Source organism: Dermacentor variabilis, chromosome 5, assembly GCF_050947875.1.
Source record: "Dermacentor variabilis isolate Ectoservices chromosome 5, ASM5094787v1, whole genome shotgun sequence".
Lineage (NCBI taxonomy): Eukaryota > Metazoa > Arthropoda > Arachnida > Ixodida > Ixodidae > Dermacentor > Dermacentor variabilis.
Window position 1 is genome coordinate 8,070,647 of NC_134572.1, and position 20,326 is coordinate 8,090,972.

Consider the following 20,326-nt stretch of genomic DNA (forward strand, 5'->3'; position numbering starts at 1 on the left):
CGAAATTGTTGCGCCTGTGTCCACCAGAGCCATCACAGGGACATTATCTACAAGCACGCGCACTTTGTTTTTCAGCACCAACACAGGAGGTATTTCTGTCAGTAGCACGTCTCCAGCGACCTCACCTCCATTGGCCGCGCTAGCTAGTTTTCCGGTGACAAAGGGGACGCAGTGCGACGCAGCGGTGAGGGAGAACGGGGAGCACAACGTTGTGGTGGGGGTGTTAAACTTCTGTCAGATGCTGGGGAGCGATTCCGGGAGCTCCTCGGCCAATACTCGTCGCCAGACGATACGTGTGCTGGCCACGGGGCACCGTGTGGCCGTTCGGAGGGCCGAGAAAACTCTGACGGCTGGCCATACCACGTGGTCATACGCTGGTTGCAAAACCGCGATATATGACCCGGGACACCACAGGAATAACACACCGGGAGAGGTTGAAACCTTGGTCGTTCGTCGATGAAGCGGATATTATCATTTTCCCGCGTGTAGTGGGTTGGTTCGTGGCGTGTGTCACGACGATACATCGTGCGTCGAGAAGGTGTGCGCTGAGTGCGTTGGTCATAGCGCGGAGTCGGCGGGTGTGTTGTCATCCTCGACTGTGGGGCTGCGCTGTACTCCACGGCCGCTGCGGTAACCATCGGTTGCCAAGGGGCCGAATGTGGCGCCGTCATAGCCTCACGTGACGTGTACACGCCATGGTGGTTAACAGTTGAATGCAACAACCCTTCGCGGTGGGAAAGTTCCTCGCGGACAATCTGTCGGATGGTCGAAGGAAGGTCGAGGCAAGGACTCGTGTCCACACTGGCAACCGTCGTAACGTTTGCCAACCGACCAAACTTTGGCGCAATCCGACGCATCTTGAGCGTTTCAAAAGTTCTGCAGTGCCGAATGACGTTGCACACAGAACTGAGGCTCTCCTTTCCAATTAGAAAATTGTACACATCCTCAGCCACTCCTTTCAGCAAATGTCCAACTTTATCTTCTTCCGACATGCGAGCATTGACCACCTTGCACAGCTTTAACACTTCTTCGATGTATGTTGTGCATGTCACACCTGGTAGCTGCGCCCGTAGCGACAGTGTCTGCTCCGCACGCTTCTTTTTGGCGACTGAGTCCCCAAAACACGCCTTTAACTCGTCAACAAAATGTTCCCACGTCGTAAGCGCGTCCTCGTGGTTCTCATACCACACGAGGGCGGTATCAGTCAGGGAGAACACCACATTGGTGAGCTGAGCGGTTGCATCTCACCCGTTGGATTTGCTCACTCGTTTGTAGTGGACGAGCCACTCATTGGCATCTTCCCCCGCTTTGCCTCCGAAGGTGAGTGGAACTCGGTAGTATGGCAGTGGACTGCTAGGCGCTGCCCTCGGAGTGGCTCCTTCTTCTGGCATGTCGAAGATGGTCACGGCTGATGGCGGGAGGCCGGCAAGTCGACGGCTTCGACGAAGCTGCGGCAGTGATGGTTCCGTTGTTGTGAGCGGTACCCCGCACCTCCACCACTTTGTTACGCGCGAAGGAGACCGTTTATAACCCTTACGGATGAAGGCGACCGTTTACTTTAAGTCGCGAAGGTGAGCGCAAGAGCGGTCAGCTGGTTTATCAACTGAGCGTCGTTCTCTACTTTCTTCTTCCGCTTGGGACCGCAAGCACGTTCACTGGTCTTCGTTTTCTTCATGCGTAACAATATCTTAGAAAATATCTAGAGAGATTCCACAGCTGCCTCCATCCTCCACAAAAAAAGCAGGAAGATACCTATAAAGAAAGGGGTCAGACAAGGAGACACAATCTCTCCAATGCGATGCACTCTGTGCCTGGAAGAAGTAGTCAAACTATTGAACTGGGAAGGCATAGGAGTGACGATCAATGGCGAATATCTCAGCAACCTTCGATTTTCAGATGATATTTCTCTGTTCAGGAACACTGGAGACGAGTTACAACAAATGATTGAAGACCTTAAACAGAGAAATATTGGTATTGTGGAGTGGGGTTGAAGATTAATATGTAGAAGACAAAGATAATGATCAATAGTCGGGTAATGGAATAAGAGTTCAGGATGCCTTTCAGCCTCTAGAGTCTGTGAAGGAGTACGTTTACCTAGGTCATTTACTCACAGAAGACCCTGATCATGAAAAGGAAACTTACAGAAGAATAAAAATGGGCTGGGGAGTGCATATGGAAGACATTGTCAGATCCTGTCTGGAAGCTTACCATTATCATTGAAAAGAAAGGTGTACAGTGAATGCGTTCTACCAGTGCTAACATATGGGGCAGAAACTTGGAGACTGATAAAGGAGCTTGAAAACAGGTTAAGGACCACACAAAGAGTGATGGAACGAAAAATGTTAGGCGTAACGTTAAGGGACAGCAAGAGGGCGGTGCGGATCAGTGAGCAAGAGTGAATAGCCAATATTTTAATTGACATTTAAGAGAAAAAAATGGAGCTGGGCAGGTCATGTAATGCATAGGTTAGATAACTGGTGTACCATTAGGGCTACAGAAGGGAAGCGTAGTCAAGAACAGCGGAAGACTAGGTGGGGTGATGAAATTAAGAAATTTGCAGGCGCTAGTTGGAATTGGTTGGCACAAGATGGGGGTAATTGGAGATTGCAGGGAGAGGCCTTCGTCCTGCAGTGGACATAAAATGTGATGATGATCATAATAATTAATTTAAAGTGGACAAAATTTGTATATTATACACCACTGAAGTCTACCATTAATTTGCAAGTAAGATTTTCACAAAACATTTGTAAACATTGTGACAATGTCACATAAGCTGTAAATTCATCGGTCAAATTTGTCCACTTTGGACACACTAACAGATGCGGTTCACGAAACTGCAATATCTGTTTTTGGTACAGAGTTAAAGATTTGCATGCTTTGGGCTTCAATTTTTTTCGAAACTGGCCAGTTTTTGGAAACTTTTGTAAAGAATTCGAGGCCTGAAATCAAAATCTTCCTTCCTACAGTCACTAGAATTCAACTTGCTCTTTTGAACTCAACACATTTATTTATATTTGGATCAGTTCTTCTCTCATAAAAGAATTTCTGTATTTTACATGTATTTAAATAGGCAGCATTGGAGTTGGCTGCGAGCTAAAGGTACCGTAGAACAGCAAAGAAATGAAGCAAATGCCAAAAGCCAAGGCATCAACAAGATGCACAGTGCTGCATCTCCAGCAAATGGTTTGTTTTGTCTGGCATGCGGGCTTGCACTCTAACTTAAGCAAAACAAAGAACATATGCTTGAATACTGGTGCCTTTATATGTTCTGTGAGTAATTCTTTCAGAAAAAAAAAAATAAGATAGGGCTTTCCCAGTCAGCACAATATATGGCCAACTTGTTCATGATTCACCTAACTCTGCCTAGCACTGACACCATTGTTGGCACCAGAGTGACACTTCTTTCTCTCTTGTTCCCCTTTAGTTCCTCGCATTAGTTTAGTCAGCAGTTAATTGAGTTCAGTGACATTACTTTGCTGTTGGTGAGGTTCTGCAGGCACTTCACCATTTCCAGCAATATGACATGCTGTGAGGTGGCTCATTCCATACTGTGTATGTTTTCATTACCTGAAGGGAAGTACATGCATAATCAGATTAAACCATATTAATCCTACTAATTTAAGAATGCAGTCTAGCTTGAGGGAGTCTACTGACATAGCTCTGAGGAATTACGGTGTCGGGGCGGTCGTCATGCAAACACATGTTTTGTGGCAAGGAGGAGCGAGATCAGTGAGGTTTTCTGGAAGTTGGGATGCCTTATTAATTCTTGTCTAAATGTCGGGGTCATATTGTGTAACGGTTCATTTTAGTTTTAGTTCTTCTCACTCATTGTGTCAAGTGTCAAAATCCTGGAACAATGGCAGTGCTGCAGCATCTGATCCAAATGACAGATGGCTGAAGGAATGAAAATGAAGTTGATAGTTTTAATATGGGAACCCCCCCTCATTTGCTATACTCTCCCTGTATGCATTTTTACAGCAATAGCTGTTTTAGGAATTTCAGACTACATTCATAGCATCACGGTATGTCATTGGTGTTGCTCTGGGCTGTTTTGAGCCATCAGGCATTGTCTCCATGTGTGGTTTTGCTGACATTATGTGTCCAGGTTTTCCACTGAACCAATCTGTTCTGTTCCTTGCTTAGGGTTGGTGGCTCGAATGGCAGCAGTGGCAATGAAGGTGTGGCAGGGGCTGGTGGAACACTGGGCTCAGCAGCTCCTCCCGTGCTCCAGTGGCGCCCTCTGCTGGACCCCAAGTTCCACCGGTGTCACCCGCCTGGGCGGCTGTCACGAGAGGAACAGCTCCAGTGGGAGCGGCGCCGCCTCATGGCCTGGGGCATCACGTCCTTCGACTACCAGAGTGGTCGCTTCGTCTTTCCGGCTGGTGGCTCCCTCTTCTTCTGCGATGACATGCCTCTGGTAAAGTCATGAGGCCGATGACAGCACTTTATATGACTTTGCTAAGAGCCTGTGGAGTGCCTTACATTATTACAGTTAAATCTCGATATAACAAACTTCGGGGGACTGTGGTAAATTGTTTGTCATTCTGAAAGATTGTTATAGTGAAAGCCCCAAAATTAATCATACCGCCCATCAGTTCATAAGTTGTCACCATATGAGCTGTCCATGAAAGCATCGCTGTTGGCTCTCGGCCGATATTGTTGCTATTTTCCATAGATTCCATTGCCACGCACCACCAAAGCACCATATAATAAGAGTGACGCGCCCAAAACAGACACTTATGCCAAGTCACCTCCAAAGTGCAATATTTCTTGCTGTTTGTTTTTCACATTCCTTGTTGTGGATTCCGCAGCTGTCTCGCTCGTGGCAGACACTTAAACTGTGCTAAAGCAAGCTCAAGTGCCCATAAATGACACTGTCTGTAAATTACAACGTGCATCTCCATGTGTGGCATCCCCATGAGTATGGAGGTTACATTTCACCACGTGCACAGCTAGTACAGCTGCAGAAAGAAAGAGGAGTGCACAGAAAGAAGGGTGAAAGAAGGAAGAGAGGCGCCTCGATTGCTAGGCGACACTTTTCTGGGCAAAGCATGTGCCCGCAAAACCTGATGTGTTGTCACCTCCGCTCGCCCGTGTTATTTTTTTTCTTGGCCGCCGTCTCAGGTGTTCCGAACCCATGCGCTGCGGTGTTCGCTTTCTGTGTCTTATCGTCTGCTAGCCTACTGTTTTGGCTGCTTTGAAGGATACACGGAAATCTAAGAATTCTCTGATTTCTGAATATTAGTTCATTGTAGTGAGGCATTGCTAATATGACAAGGAAACTGAATAATGATCGTTATTTTGAAAACATTGGTATTCTGAAACTCGTAGTACTGAAATGTTTTTAATTGAAACTATAAGAAGTCGGGAGGGGATTTCTGAAAGGTTTGTTAATCTGAAATTTGTTAATATAGTGTTTATAGAAATGAGGTTTCACTGTATTTTGAATTAAGATATCTAAATTTTTTAATTGAATTCACTGGGAGATTTGTGACTAAGCCAGAAATTGAACCAAGTCAGCAGAAAAAGGATGCACGAAGCAGAAACATATGTGTTGAAGTGATACTCTGCCTGTTTTGTCTGCGTATACAGTAGAACCTCGTTGATACAATCCCGTTATGTACGATTTCCCGGCACCAACATTTGCGATCGAGAACACAAAAAGGCGGCCCAATCCTGGAAAGCATGATCTTTCAGCACCAACGTTTAGTGCACTGCCAAACTGCGATCGTATGGTATGTTTTCTGGCTGCTAGCTCCTACGGAAACAAAGAAATGTGTGAGGCTTGCATGGTCAAGACCATTAGGTGCCCGTCGAGGCAACTTCACCGCATTACTCGCCTGCCCATCGTGCGTGAAAATGCCAGTATGAACTCAATTTCTTATTTCAGTACCAGCAGATCTCCTCCTGGGTCGTCACACCCGCTGTGGTGTGTTTTCCAGCCGCTCGATCCCATATAAACAAGAAATGGTGCGAGTAATTCGCAGTTGGGAACATAGCTTCCCACTGCTTCAGCTTCTCCGAAATACAGTACTCACACGCCCGTGTCATGTGAAAACGCTGCTGCGCACTCAGTTTCTCATTCCGGTACCAGAAAATCTCCTCCCAATGTGTGGGGTGTAGTGCTGTTGGAAGTGTACTGCACACTTTTAGCAGGCAATAACACAAACGTGCCACCGTTCCCTGCTGCAGGTGCGTTGTGAACATCACGGTAAGCTACAGTGGAATCTGGCATCACTACTTGCCTACAGTAAAACCTCGTTAAACCGTACCCACTTAAACAGTAGTTTCATCTTAAAAGTAGTAAAGTCAAATCCCCGACTCAGCGGCCATTGAACATTATGTGTTCTGTATCCGCATCAACCGTACCACCTTATTGCGTACGTATCGGTTAATACGTAGTGTTTCCACTTTTCGTCGCGCGAACACGGCGGTGCGTCGTCTCCATCGGGCAGAACAAGCCTCAGAGATCAGAACAACGGCCTCCAAGTGCCCTGTCCGTTCGCGAGTGAAGCCACATTAACATCAACATCATTTCGGCGATGTGCATGAGAGCGTTGTGGCATCGTGTATGCGAGGACTCGCGTCATGCCGAAGCTCGGATAAAAAAGACGCCGGATGCTCAGCACAGAAGAAAAGTTAGACATCGTTCGCGCTATTGAACGTGACACGAAGAAGTCGGCACTGGCACGCGACAGGGATCTGCTGTTGACTACGGTGTTTGGCATTTGGAATGTGATGAAGTTGCTCGGCAGCGCTGCTCTTACCGCGAAGGGATGACGGCTAGGAGGTTCGACTTTTCGCCATCGTTGCCTCTGTTGTTGCCGAAGTGTTGGCTAGCGACAGTGATGAGGACGACACGGAAAGCGACAGCACAGGCGATTTAGGCCCGACAGTGGCAGAAGCAGCACGTTACGTCAGCCTCATGAATGCAATCATTGCTACGAGAACAGCACCCCACAATGAAGAAGGCGCGCCACGACTTCTGCAGCGCTACCGTATGCGTACACAGAAAATACGTAACACCAACAAGGAATTTGGCATGCAAGTGTTTGCCGAATAGAGGGGGGCTGGCTGAAAAGCTGGCTGAAAAGCTGGCTTGCAGCTTCAGTAAGTTTGAGGTCACTGTCGTCGCTGCTAGGCCGCGGTGGCATCAAACGAAAATAACACTTGTCGCGCGAAGTGAATACCGTATTTACACGATTGTAAGTCGACTCGAATGTAAGTCGACCCCCCCATATCGCTTGACCGGACTGCGTGCACTGTAATGCCGGTTTTGAATCGCAGAACACAGACGGTTTTTAGAATATTTGATATATTCAATGTGGAGACCCGCGCAGTGCCACAGGTTGTGTGCTCTGCGGAGCACCTTGTTCTTGATGCCTCCTAACTGAGCATTTCACTGTGTTTTTGGCTCAATAGGAACATTGAGCTTACCTCGGACCAGCTGCCGTGGCTGATGTAGCGGACTTTGCCACTGTGAGTGCTCCCCGACCTCAGCATGATGTCGGATTGTGCACACAGGGCCCGAACGACGCAATTCCCAGAATGGCACCGAATCCGCTGTGGCCGCCTTGGTCAGTACAAGGTTCATCTGGGTCGACAAGGCCAATTGAAATGATAATGTGATGTGCACAGAGGAAACGGCAACAACAGCAGCGTGCATAAGTGCGGGAGCATGTGCAAAGATGTGGCACTGCCGATAGGTACATGGATCGTGTCGAGTATGCAGCAACGAACTTCACGCCACTTCAACAGCCGTCAATGCAACCTGCAAGCATGAGCTCGGGACCGATCACTGTTGAGTTACCCGCACAAACATGTTAGCCTAGGCCATTAGGTTTAATTGATGCTGCTTCATCGGGCATCGGGAACTAAAGTTATGGTTTGGTGCCAAAACATGGCAGATCTATTTGCAGAAGCTGTGCAACAGTCGGAAAGCCAACAAACTACCTTGCAAATGCATGCGAATGCATGGGATAGCAACGAAGTTGTTCATGGCCGTCATCTTTAAGACACTGTATGGCGGACTCTTGTTCCCAATGCCGTTCATTGATGCACATCAGTCTCTTTTTGTTGCTACGAGCAACCTGTCACAAGACTAGCTTTGGATTTGCGTGGAGGGCGCAACAGTGTCATGTTCAGTTGCATCCATTTGCACAGATGGCAGGTGAACAAGAAAGAGGAGGGGAGTGAGGGTTGCGTGAACTTGCCTGGACCCTCTAAGTTTCAGAATCTGACAGGTGGCAAACAATGCTGAACCTGACAATGAAACGGTGCAGATGGTGCCTGCTTTTAACCACGAAATGTTCATCGAGTCATGTGATGCACGGTCCTTTTGTCTGCTATGCAGGTTGGTCTTGCAATAACCCACCTGCTGTTAAAGCTGAGATAGCTCTTCTATATTTTGGAGGAAAGTTGGAAAGCAAAACTTTCTGTGCAATAAATAAAAGATTGCCACAAAACACAGGTCCACTATCAAACTGAGAACTTCATTGGTATTCAGTGCAATGTAATGTCACTAATTCATTGGTTTCAGAGGAAGAAAGCTCTTGATTATGTGCAACAGAAATTCAATTGATGAAAAAGAAAAATGTTTTTTAGACTTTCATATACAGTAGACTCTCTTTAAACGGAACCTCAAGGGACCAGGGAAATTGCTTCTGTTTATCAGGAGTTCCATTTAGTGAGAGACAAAGCTGAATACAGTTGCATGAATACAAAACCAACCAACCATGAGGATGATGTTCTGTTTAAGAGGCAGTTCCGTTTAAGCAATTTCCGTTTATCGAGATCCAACTGTACTAAAACTGAGCTGCAGTCAGCGCTGGCATACTAATTTGGTGTTTCCTGTAATAATAGTAGACTGTACTGTATATATTGATTTCTATTTGTGTAAGTTACTGATAGGTTGCTGCATTCTCATTATGCTATGCTAGGAGACTCGCGAGCATGTGCAGCACTGTTTTCTTGTCCATAATTTGTAAGCATTAAATTTTTGTAAAATGTTTTCTAATATTTGATTTAGTCTACTATTTAGTATTTGCACACCCCTAAAAATAAGCCTAATTTTTTAATTACCTGGACTCTATGGAAATTTTGTATTTCACTTTGCTTAGAAATGAAAAGGTATCCAATATTTGGAGATTATTTTTCTCCAATATTCATATTCAATTTGATTTGAAAATTAAGTTATTTGAACACCTCTGCTTTTATTATTTGAATTAGTTGATGTTATTAGACATGTTTTATGATGGTGAACTTGACTTATTGAACTGTACTTTCGGCTTGCAAGTACCATATGCTTTTGCATATAATACAAACCAAACTATAGTACAAGATACTATATTGTTGTAGCTGAGTTAAGCAAAAAGTAAGAAAAATGAATTTATCTACATGTACTACAACAAAAACAGCTTATTTTGTCAGTTAAAACTGAGAAGAGCTTTTATTGCTAGAGGCAGTGGCACCCAAATATAATACACGAAGCAAATTTAGCATGCCAGGATTTGAAGCATAACCTCATACTATAGTGGGATTTCGTGGTATTCTCGAATGTCTACTGGAAATTTAATTTTACTCTGCATAATGAATGTACTTCATAATTTCACACCAATTACACATTAGAGAAAGAAGTGTGCATGCAAATATGGTATTTTTGATTCAGCACTAGAGCCGCTATTACCTTGCTCATAGATACCATCACCACGCTTGTGGTACTTTGTGACTCAGCATTGTGTGAGTTACACAGAAGTCACTACATGCTGGTACTCGCTCATGCTCCTGCTCAAGCCCACTTATACTCGCCAACATTCACTCACGTTCATAGTCGCTTCCACTCATGCTCATACTAGCATCCACTCCCACTCATCTACATATACAGTCAGCATCTAATTTTTCAGGCTTCCTGAGGCCTGTGAAAAGGTCAGAAAAATCGTGCAGTCAGAAAAAATGAATGCATGCCTTTTACTGCCTCCAAGGGCTCAAATCGCCTCAGGCGCGTTTGAAAAAGTTTTGAAAACCTGCCAGTATGCTTATTAGGCTAATTGGTGCTCATACTGTGATAGGAGACGGCGGGTGCATGCGTCTATATTAAGGAATACATAGTGTCCCATAAGTGCCCCTCCCACTCACAGCATGCTGCACCGCAATACTTTGGGTATGCTTCACCGTTTAACATTATTGTACTGAGGCAAAGCTGACTTTTGGAAACTGTCATTATGCTGGTTTTTATAAGTCAGTGGTTAAGATTACAAAGGAGTCCGTGCCATTGCTAACAGTGGCAAATTATTCCAATGAAAAACAAGGCACCGAACAGAAAGAAGCTTGGTAGCAAACATCGAAGTAGCTAGGCCTAGCGTTATCGTGCTTGTGGCCGTGCTTGTCAGCGGATCTGCATGGGAGAGCGGCGGTTCGAGGCGGCAAGATTATCAAAATGGAGGCTGTGTGGCATTGACAACTGCCATGTTTTACCTGCGGTAATGCAAAAAATCCAGAAAATTGGACGGCGAAGGTTCTTTGCATCCGAAATTTCAGACGTTCTTATACATTGACTCTATGGGGTAGGTAGTGCTGCCACGATGGCATCCGAATTATTGGACATGTCCGAAAAATCGAGCTTCCAGAAAATAGGTTGTTGATTGTATATGTACTCACGTCTGCTCACACTCTCCGACAGTCACCAGTGTTAGTACTCACGTCCACTAAAAATCACTGTCACTGACTTTCATTCAGAGTCACGTTAACTGACATGACCACTCAAACTGACCGGCCCTCCCTTTCGTGCTCACATACACTCACACACTTTTTCACTCATTAGCACCCTATCTCCCACCTGTGAAATGTGTGTAGCGAGCATGGGTCAGAGGGCTTGTGAGTATGCTGGCCGATGGAATTGGATATCTGCCAAGATGTACAGTTAGAGCTTGTTTATGATTGTCATATTGACATCAATAATTTAGCGATATTTTAATTACATTCCATTTAGGGCAAAATTGATTTTAAAGGACGGGACAAAACACAATCCCGGACTGATTTCTCAGCTTAAGTTTCAGACTCCCTGTATCATTTGCATTCCCCAGGGGAGCAAGACCTGCTCATTGAATCAGCATATAAATGCAGATGAGTTTTGGGGCATTGGTACATGAACACTTCGTGAATAAACTTCATGAACATTTCCATTTGTCCGTGGTGCAAGTAATTCTGGCTTTGTCGGTAGAGCAGAGTGCATGTTCACAGTGTCCCTGCTGAACAAACTCTCCAAATTTTCATAATTAACAATCAACATATTGAGTAACACAGCTGTACAGTAGAGGTCCGTTAATTTGACTCCGGTTCATGCGGTCTTTCAGTTAATTCGACCCGGCCAGTGGTTATGCATTTCTACAGGCCCAAACTTTCGTTATTTCAATCCTAAAATGGGCCTTCACCGGATGATTTGAACTATACCAGGCCGCACGCACATGCCTGGCCCCTATTTAAAATACCATTGGTGTCCCCTCTAGTGGCAGTGTCTGTCTCGGCGGAGCTTGGGAGACTGTGATATGTTGAACACACATAGTCTCTCGTCGAAAATGCCTGTTTTTGGCCTGCCGTAGGAAGATGTTCAAGCAATAAGCATAGCTCACAATGTCTGATTATGGTATTTATCAGATTCTAACACGTGCCTTTTACTTTTCAAGAATATTGTGCCGAAAATTGCCTGCGCGGTAAAATCGAACATGCTACCAAAACCGCTTTTGCGGCATTCGTATGCTTTATTGCATAACATTGAGGTATTGCGGCGAAGTTGACTTTAAAAAAGCATTTAGAAACACATATTTAGATAATTTTTCTTGCTAAAGATCGGGTGTGGGTTAGGAGGAAGCAGGATGGACGGATAGACAGAGGTTAACCAGTTATCAGGGTGTGCGTTAGGTTTATACTTCGTTTAGAAGCTGCAGTTTCATTTCTACGTTCGTTTTCTACTTTGGACACATATAAAGCGGGTGTGCGTTTTGGCAAATACTGCCAAATGAATCAGCAGTGTGTTTTGCCATTTTTATTGTGTATTGTTTAATTCGATCCGCCGTGCAATCAGTTTCTTTTGACCCGTCAAGGTCGAATTAACGGAAGTCGACTGTATTTAAGTTTTTACCAAGTTTTTGTATTTTTAGCTTTGTTTAACCATAGTATTTTTCATCTTTTGAGGTTGACAGGTCTGGAATTAACATGTGTTTGATGATTTAGAATAATGAATACATTTACCATGACTGGGCAACAAGTCTAAATGACTAGATTGTGAAAAGCTTTCACGGTGTTGAAGAAAATGAACTCCTACTATGCCTTTTCTAGTTGCATCTAAGGTGGCTGTTCAAAGATATAATGATCAAAACCTCATAGTCCATAATGTTGTGGATGCAGGGAGGTCCGCACTTCCCGGTGGAGCTCCGCACATCGTTGAGCTGTGCACGCCTCAATGCACAGCTTTGTCCATGCAATGGTGATGTCGTGGCCTTTGTGGCAGCAGGCGACCTGTGGGTCACTCACCTGGGCTCAGGGGCCGAGGCACGGCTCACGCACACTCGCTCAGGTGTGTTTCTCTTTATACCTGTCGTGGTAGCTGCAGAATTCTGATGTCGAGCACGAATCTGCAGTTTGATTTTGAGCTTTGCAGTGAGGTGGGAACAGAATGCAATAACACTCATCTACCTTGTTGAATGTACACATTAAAAAACTGCAAATGGTCAATGAATCTGAAGCCATCCACTATGGCATTTCTTAAAGACCCTGTGTTGCTTTGAGATTTTTAAATCAATCAATCAATCAATCAATCAATCAATCAATCAATCAATCAATCAATCAATCAATCAATCAATCAATCAATCAATCCTTTCTTCTGCAATTTATTGGTGCTGGGAACCTTAAGATTTAGCAGCCTCGGGAGTGAAATGTGCAAAGCTCTGTTCTTAACTTATACTCTGTAATGTCGTATGTTGTTGTTGTGACACAACAGAAGTTATATCCACGGTCAGGAAAATGCAATTTCTCTTTGAGAATTATTAACTTGTCACTGAGGGGTGTGTGTATGTGTGTAAATGATCTTGGATAAATGTCTGCTATGTTAGTTCCATCTTCTGCTGCATTTGTTTTGTTGGAACCATTGCTTTCTACATCCATGTCACATGAATGGTCTGTTTAATGTACTCTTTTATTACGAATGTTAATGTTGCTTTTTTATCGGGTCATGTGTGGTTGGTCCAATTTTATCATACCCCCAACACAATGCCTCATAATGTCTGAATAAAAACTTTTAGGCTAGTACGTAGCATTGCATTACTGGAACCTGTCTTTTGTGAAGCATTCAATTAGCACAGGAGGTTTTTGTAGGTGCCGTGCATAAGTGACCATGATTTCATATTTTGGCAATTCACTATTGTCACGATGCATCACATGCAGAAGCTGGTAATGATGGAACCTATTGATCAATATTTATTTATCCAGAAAATCTGGATGGTATTCAGGGCCAAAATTTTTAAAAACGCGGAAAATAAAGCAAACATGTCGCAATTACAGTGGAAGTTGGTACTTATGAAGATAACAGGTTTACAATATGAAGCACACCAAATGTTAACATAATATAAATAAATTGATCATTTCAATATATGTATTTTAAATGCATAAAAAGTCATTGTAGTTGAAAATGAGCAAATAAAATTAACTATGAAGAATACAATACAAGAATACAAGAAACCAAATGGGGCACTAATACAGATCTGAGACAAACTCTTGCATCTGTATCAGAAAATTGGGGTCATAATGGTCTTCAGGCTTTGTTTTCTCCAATTTGTCCCAACACATCTATCTATTGTAGTGTGACACTTACTGTAATATGAAGTGTGTAATGTGAAGTGTATAGAGATGCAGCAATCAGAAAAAAAATGATTTTAGTGTTTCAGCAAATTGTTCTTGTTTTATTTTTGAAAAGTGCTTTAGTGCAGCCATAGTCATAATTGGCAAGCATTTCTAGCTTAACTGCATGGAGGCATTGACACCTGTAGTCACAAGCATTCTGGCACAGCAAGAAGCATCACCATGGAGGAAACCCCATAGACTCTAGCATTACACTTTATGTATGTGCTGTTCTATAAAGTTAAAGACCCGCCGTGGTTGCTCAGTGGCTATGGTGTTAGGCTGCTGAGCACGAGGTCACGGGATCGAATCCCGGCTACAGCGGCCACATTCCGATGGGGGTGAAATGCGAAAACACCCGTGTACTTAGATTTAGGTGCACGTTAAAGAACCCCAGGTGGTCAAAATTTCCGGAGTTCTCCACTACGGCGTACCTCATAATCAGAAAGTGGTTTTGGCACGTAAAACTCCATAATTATTATAAAGTTAAACTTCTGAGCAATAAGTTGTGCTTGCGTTATCACATTGTATTTTTTTTTGAAAGAGGGTCTATGGTCAACTAAATTTTATTGTACAGTCAACTTGCGATTTATTGGACTCCCTAGGGGACGCAAAAACATCCGAAAAATCTGCTGTGGTGGCTACGGCTGTCAGCGGATTTTTGTGCGAGAGCACCTGTTTGAGGCAGCGAGATAATAAAAATGGCGGTGGTGGTGGCTTCGATAACGCCGTTTTGGACTTGCGGTCATGGCAAAAAGTCCAGAAAATTGGATGGCAAAAGGTTTCCGTGTCTGAAATTTCAGACTTTTCAGTCAGACATTGACTCTATGGGGTGCATGGCGATGTCACGAAGGCGTCCGAATTATCGGCACGTCCGAAAAATCGGGTGTTGACTATTCATCTTTACCGCACATTTTTCAGACATGTTGGGAAGCGTTGTGCGTGATATTTGCTTGGGGTGTGGCTGTATGCCATCTGGTGGAACAAATTTGAGTTGCGGTGAACCGTTACTGCTTTTACGCTTACTTGTGTTGTCCTAATCACCCACCTCTGTAGAAGGTGCAACTGTGTCAGAGAGTCCAGTCAGTGTGGGCGTACCATCCTACGTGACCCAGGAGGAGTTCAACCGGTACGTCGGCTTCTGGTGGTGTCCCATGGTTGGTGAGTGCACATCATTCCTCACCACTTGGTCGGGCTTTATGGTCGATGGCATGGCAACCTAATTAAGACTGCAAATGTGCTTTTAGATGTCATCACTCAGGCTGGCATGTAGCAATTTAAGAGGAAGTGAATTCAATATTTACTTTAAAAAAATTAATTATGTAGATTCAAGTTTATCCAACACAGTGTTTGACTCTAAATGACACTAAGCTTGTTTGAGTTGGCGAAATACCAACAGTTGTGAATGACACGGGCACAGCCTTGATGCCTGTAGCTGTTAGCTGTCTACATCACAAGGACTAAGGTGATGTATAATGCTTGTTGAGGGAAGAATGTTGAGAGGTGTAGGCACGGAGAAGTACAACACATATCTAAAGATGTTTAAGGCTTCATACCCTTTGTGTCATAGCGGCACATTCATTCTGAGGAATTGGCCAACATTGGGTATATATCTAGTGGCCCTAGTTGTTTATAGGCACCGACCGATAATTTGGACTCGATGGAGACTGCCAAAACGTCTGAATAATTGAAAGCCCAAAATATCACATTTGCCCAAAAATAAGTGCCTCTATTCTGCAAGCAGATAAAAATAGTGTGCCATATTCTCGGATCGTCACCTTCGGAGATACTTTCAGTTCAGCATGAATAGTGCAAGATGCATTGGCGTCTAGAGCAATAGCATTGTTGGCACAGTGTCGCATGTTTTGCATGACCAGCGCGAGATGCGTCAGCACCTGAGAGCAACGTCTTCCTTGGCACAATGCTAAGTGTGCTGTCTCATCACAGTGAGGAAACACTGCCACCTGTCGATGTGTTTGGCGCAAGTTGCATGAATGATTGTGAAAATGAAAGTATGTTTTGAAAGTGGTCGTCCAAGAATGCAGCCCAACTTGTCAAGGTGTGTTGCTGCATGCACATAGGTACACTTGCCCTTGCCAATTCCATGGCTGCAATTTTCTAGCAATGCCTTTTATGCTACTCTTATTCATGCTTTTCGCACTTTGCCAGTGGTCAGAGCAACGCTCTGCACGCTTTATCAACGGCATCAGCCAGCCATGAACAGTGGATTATCCGGTGAAGGCTTATTTTAGGATGGAAATAACAAAGGTGTGGGTTCACAGAAATGCATGGGTGCCGGCTGGAACCTTTGGTCAGGATCTAATTGACCGGAGTCTAATATGATAAGTACTGACAGCTTATTGAGTGTGGCTATTCTCACTACAAGGCAACCATCCTGGCACTTGCAGAAGTAAAATTATTACCCAGATTTTTAGTCAACGTTAATTAAAATATTCCGTTCAGATTTTCTTAGTGCGCGTTATTGAATGGTACAGCAGGAGGCCTGAAGGTGCAAAGATATATGCAGGACTGCTCCTGTGACTGCACGGGCAGCACAGTGCCATGCAGTGGCCAGAGGGGCAACTTCGTGGCAGATCTCTGAGTGGTTTCTGACACTGGTGCGCAACATGCAGATGCAGTGGGAACGTACCGCATCCTGTACGAGGTGGTGGACGAGAGTGACGTGGAGGTGCTTCAGCTGCCTTCGTTTGGCGAGGATGGCACAGCGGGCACAGAGGAGCACCGCTTCCCCCGTGCGGGTTCTCCAAATGCCCGCTCCTCCCTTGCCTTGGCACAGTTCTCACTCTCCCACACTGGACAGGTATCCATTATTTATTGAGAGTCCCAAAGGCGCTGGAAAAATACATTCCATTTATTGGAATTTTTTTTGTGCACCGAGAAAGTTGTCATGCAACTTTTTATATACTGTATCTAAAAAATTTTGGTAAGTGTCAGGGAGTAAATGTAGCCACAAGGTCTTCCATAAAAAAAGGGCTGTGTTATATCCTTCTCAAGATGTGCAAACCATTAATCTGCTAAAGTAATCTGAACAGCTTAGTCTTTGTGTTTTGTCTCAAGTATGGTTCAGATTACATATTATGTTACCGGTTATAGCCGAAGGACTGCATGTTACACGGTCTTTTCCGACTTCTGTTTACTCTTCCATAGAACTCCATATATACACATACTACTTATAGTGCAGCCGTACAAGATAAAATACTGGTTATATTGCGGCTGCTGAGGACAAACGATGCAGTGAGTGGGGTTCTCCATGACATGTGCTGATAGAGGGGAGAATGATGAGGGCAATGCAGAGGAGGAGGGTTGGAGTGAACAAACAAACAGAAAAAAAGAAAGCTGGGGCTGCGTGCTATATGTCACGTGTTGTACGTTCTGCGATTTCATGAGGATTGCCAAGGCCACAGAGAACCATCTGCTGCAACCACATGTCAGTGGCACGTACTGTGCACTGAATGCACGTGCATAACCACTCATTCGCTCTTCAGCCGGTGTGCAGAAAGCAGATACAGTGAAATCTTGCTTGAGTGAACTTCAAGCGCCAAGGAAATACCGTTAAAACCGGACTATAGGTCGGACAGGAATATAGGTCGATCCCCCAACTAACGTATTCTAAAAATGAAAAAAATCTTTTTCAATGGCAAAAGTACCGAAAGACACTTTTACCTTGAAACAAATGCGACTCAGCCGGTTGCACAATGGTGACAGACATTTATTTAAATGCTGCTTGCGTGTGCACCTGCCAAGTTTTTAACAGTATCGCGCAACCGTCGACCCGCGTGCTTGTCAGCACCTTATTAATGGTGCTGAGCGGCGAAACAAACGAGATACGCGCATGTGTACACATGCCCTTACTTTCACTATTTCGCCGTTCCGTGCCGTGATGATAAGGTGCTGACAAACACGCGGGTCGATGGTCGCGCGATACTGTTAAAAATTGGCCGGGTGTACAGTACACAGAAAAGCACGAAGTGTGCAAGCACTACTCTGAATCAGAGCAACGCCTTTAATCAGAGTCATCCAAACTAGAGTTGGATGACGAGTGCTTCTCGCTGCCCAGTCCATAGGCGTGCGCAATCTCTACCGCTATTAAACGTATGCATTCGGCAGTCACAGGCAGCGATCTTACACGCAGCTGCCGGACGAACTCCGCAACCTTGCCTTCCAGTTCTGCGGTCCGCTGCGACCCGCCCACGATATGACGATTTCTTTTGTTTGCTGCAAGTTGTAATACGTTGCTTTTGCCTCCGCCGCTACTGAATGCTCTTTTCGCATACTCCAAGTTCGCGCTGTGCTGCCAGGTTGCTGTGGGCTTCCTCATACTCAATCGCCTTTTTCTTGAAGGCGATGGTGAATTGACGTCGGCTTCCGCTCATTTTGGAACAATATGTGAAAATGCGGCCTTTAACCAATATAACTTCGTGACAATGAAAACGCAAAATGCCATTGCCACAGTGTCGCCACGCTGCGCTGCTGCTGGTGGCGATAGCGGCTATTTACTTCATCTGCCCATTGTTGCAAGACTTCTGTAGTTTTTCCGCCAATGTTCGGTATATAAGACGAGGGTTGCCTTTGCGTGATGTTTTTTTGAAAAAAAGTTCTACCTATATTCCGGTTTTTACGGTAGTTCACTTTACTGAAAGTTCGCTAAACTGAATATTCTCTAGAATATCGAACAGGATAGGGCCCAGCAGATATAGAGATATAGATATAGATATAGAGATATAGAGTCAAAAGTGTGAAATGCAATTCATGGAGTTATGTACATCGATATACAGTCGACAACCGATAATTAAGACTCCACAGGGAACGTAATACGGTGGAATCTCGATGAATCTCAATGAGCTTAGTGAGGCCTACTCGCTAAGCTCGTCAATGCACGACAAACACAAACAGGCAGTCGAAGGAAGAAAGGAAAAAAAAAAAAGCATTGCGTTACGGCAGTGACGCTGTTGTGGAAGTGGAAGCTGCTAGCATATAGCCTCAATCCAGCGTCTGAGTAGCTGAGGAACCGCCATGCAAGAACCAGCACCGGTTTCGAGGCTACAGGAGGAAAATATAAACAAGCAAGATGGCAGCAACACAGCTCAAAATGCGCGGCAGTTGGCCTGGCTGATGCTTGGAAAGTCCGAAAAATCGAACAGCCCTCCCTAGAGTGTCCGAAATTTTGAGCCACGTAATACATTGACTTTATGAGGTATGTCCTGGGGCCGGGAAAAAGTCCAAAAAATCAAGCATGCCCGAAAAATTAGGCATCCAAAAAAATCAGTCATCGACTGTACAGTGGAACCCCGTTCATACGTTTTTCACCGGACCGGGGAAAAAAAACGTAACATCCGAGAAAATGCAACAGTGAGGAAAGCTCCGAAAATGAATGAAAAAAAGTGCAGGTTCAACTATAGACAATTTATTTCCACAGAGTGCGCTTAGGACCTAAAAAAAAAGTCCAGAATTGTGGCTTGCCGTTTCTTTCGCTCGCTAGAAATCACCACACATTGCTCAATAGCCTGGAAGGCCGCATTGCTGTCAGCGTCGCAATGAGGTGCGACGTACCTGCGGAGGAGGTCCAGAGCCGCGACGGCTTTTCCAAAGCTACGATTTGGCAACTCCCCGGCATCATGCGGCTCGTGCATCTCAGTCTGCGACTTCACTCGCGACCGAGATCCCAACGATCTCGGTGATGCTCTGACACTGACGTCACGACGACAACATCCACGGCGACGTAGTCGTCGTATGTGACCGCCATTTTGGCTTTTGGCGAGTTTTGGCCGGGCTTGGCTATGGAGCTGGCTGCAAGAAGCCGCAATTCGATGGCGGCCTCTCGAACTGGCGTGCGGCTTCTTGCAGCCAGTTCCATAGCCAAGCCCGGCCAAAACTCGTCAGAAGCCAAAATGGCGATTGGAGCGCGTTGCCTACTTTAGCCCAGGCGGGTTCGGGGGGCTAAGTTGCGACGGTATCATGCAGGAACGTTTTCACAGCTACGACGTAACAGCGGGGTTCCTTATACATTGGATCCTATGGAAGCTATGCCGGGACCGGATGAAAACGACATAGCAGCCGGGAAAACGCAGCAGTGAGTAACGTAACAGCGGGGTTCTACTGTACTTAAAGAGAAAAAAGAAACATTCGAACCGCTGCACCCACGCCCGCCGCCCCAACGGCTGCCGTGCACTCGTGCAATAGAACCTGTTTTTCAGCCTTCTCCGCATTGCCAGCCTCGTGCGCCTCCGGCCCTCTCTTCGCATTGCCCTCCCATCTCTCCGAACACATGGGCTCTGTTTAAAGCTCTATTCCGTGCCACCCTCCACAACATGAATGGGAAATTGAGAAATCCCCACTGCTTCCGCCGTGCCGCCAGGATGCCGGTACGCTATCGTCACAACCGCAAGGCATGCATGATGCGAGAAATTTTTCATGA

General features: G+C 45.1%; 1 protein-coding gene across 5 annotated transcripts in view; it reads left to right on the forward strand.

Annotated features, from left to right (window-relative positions):
- LOC142582228 (dipeptidyl peptidase 9-like) overlaps positions 1–20,326 on the forward strand; it is a 155,207-nt gene that overhangs the window by 24,162 nt on the left and 110,719 nt on the right. For all 5 annotated transcript variants that reach the window (XM_075691678.1, XM_075691676.1, XM_075691680.1 and 2 more), the window contains 4 exons: positions 4,144–4,417; positions 12,403–12,571; positions 14,947–15,051; positions 16,524–16,711. In XM_075691678.1, the coding sequence (XP_075547793.1) occupies positions 4,144–4,417; positions 12,403–12,571; positions 14,947–15,051; positions 16,524–16,711 (736 nt within the window). The remainder of the gene's footprint in view (positions 1–4,143; positions 4,418–12,402; positions 12,572–14,946; positions 15,052–16,523; positions 16,712–20,326) is intronic.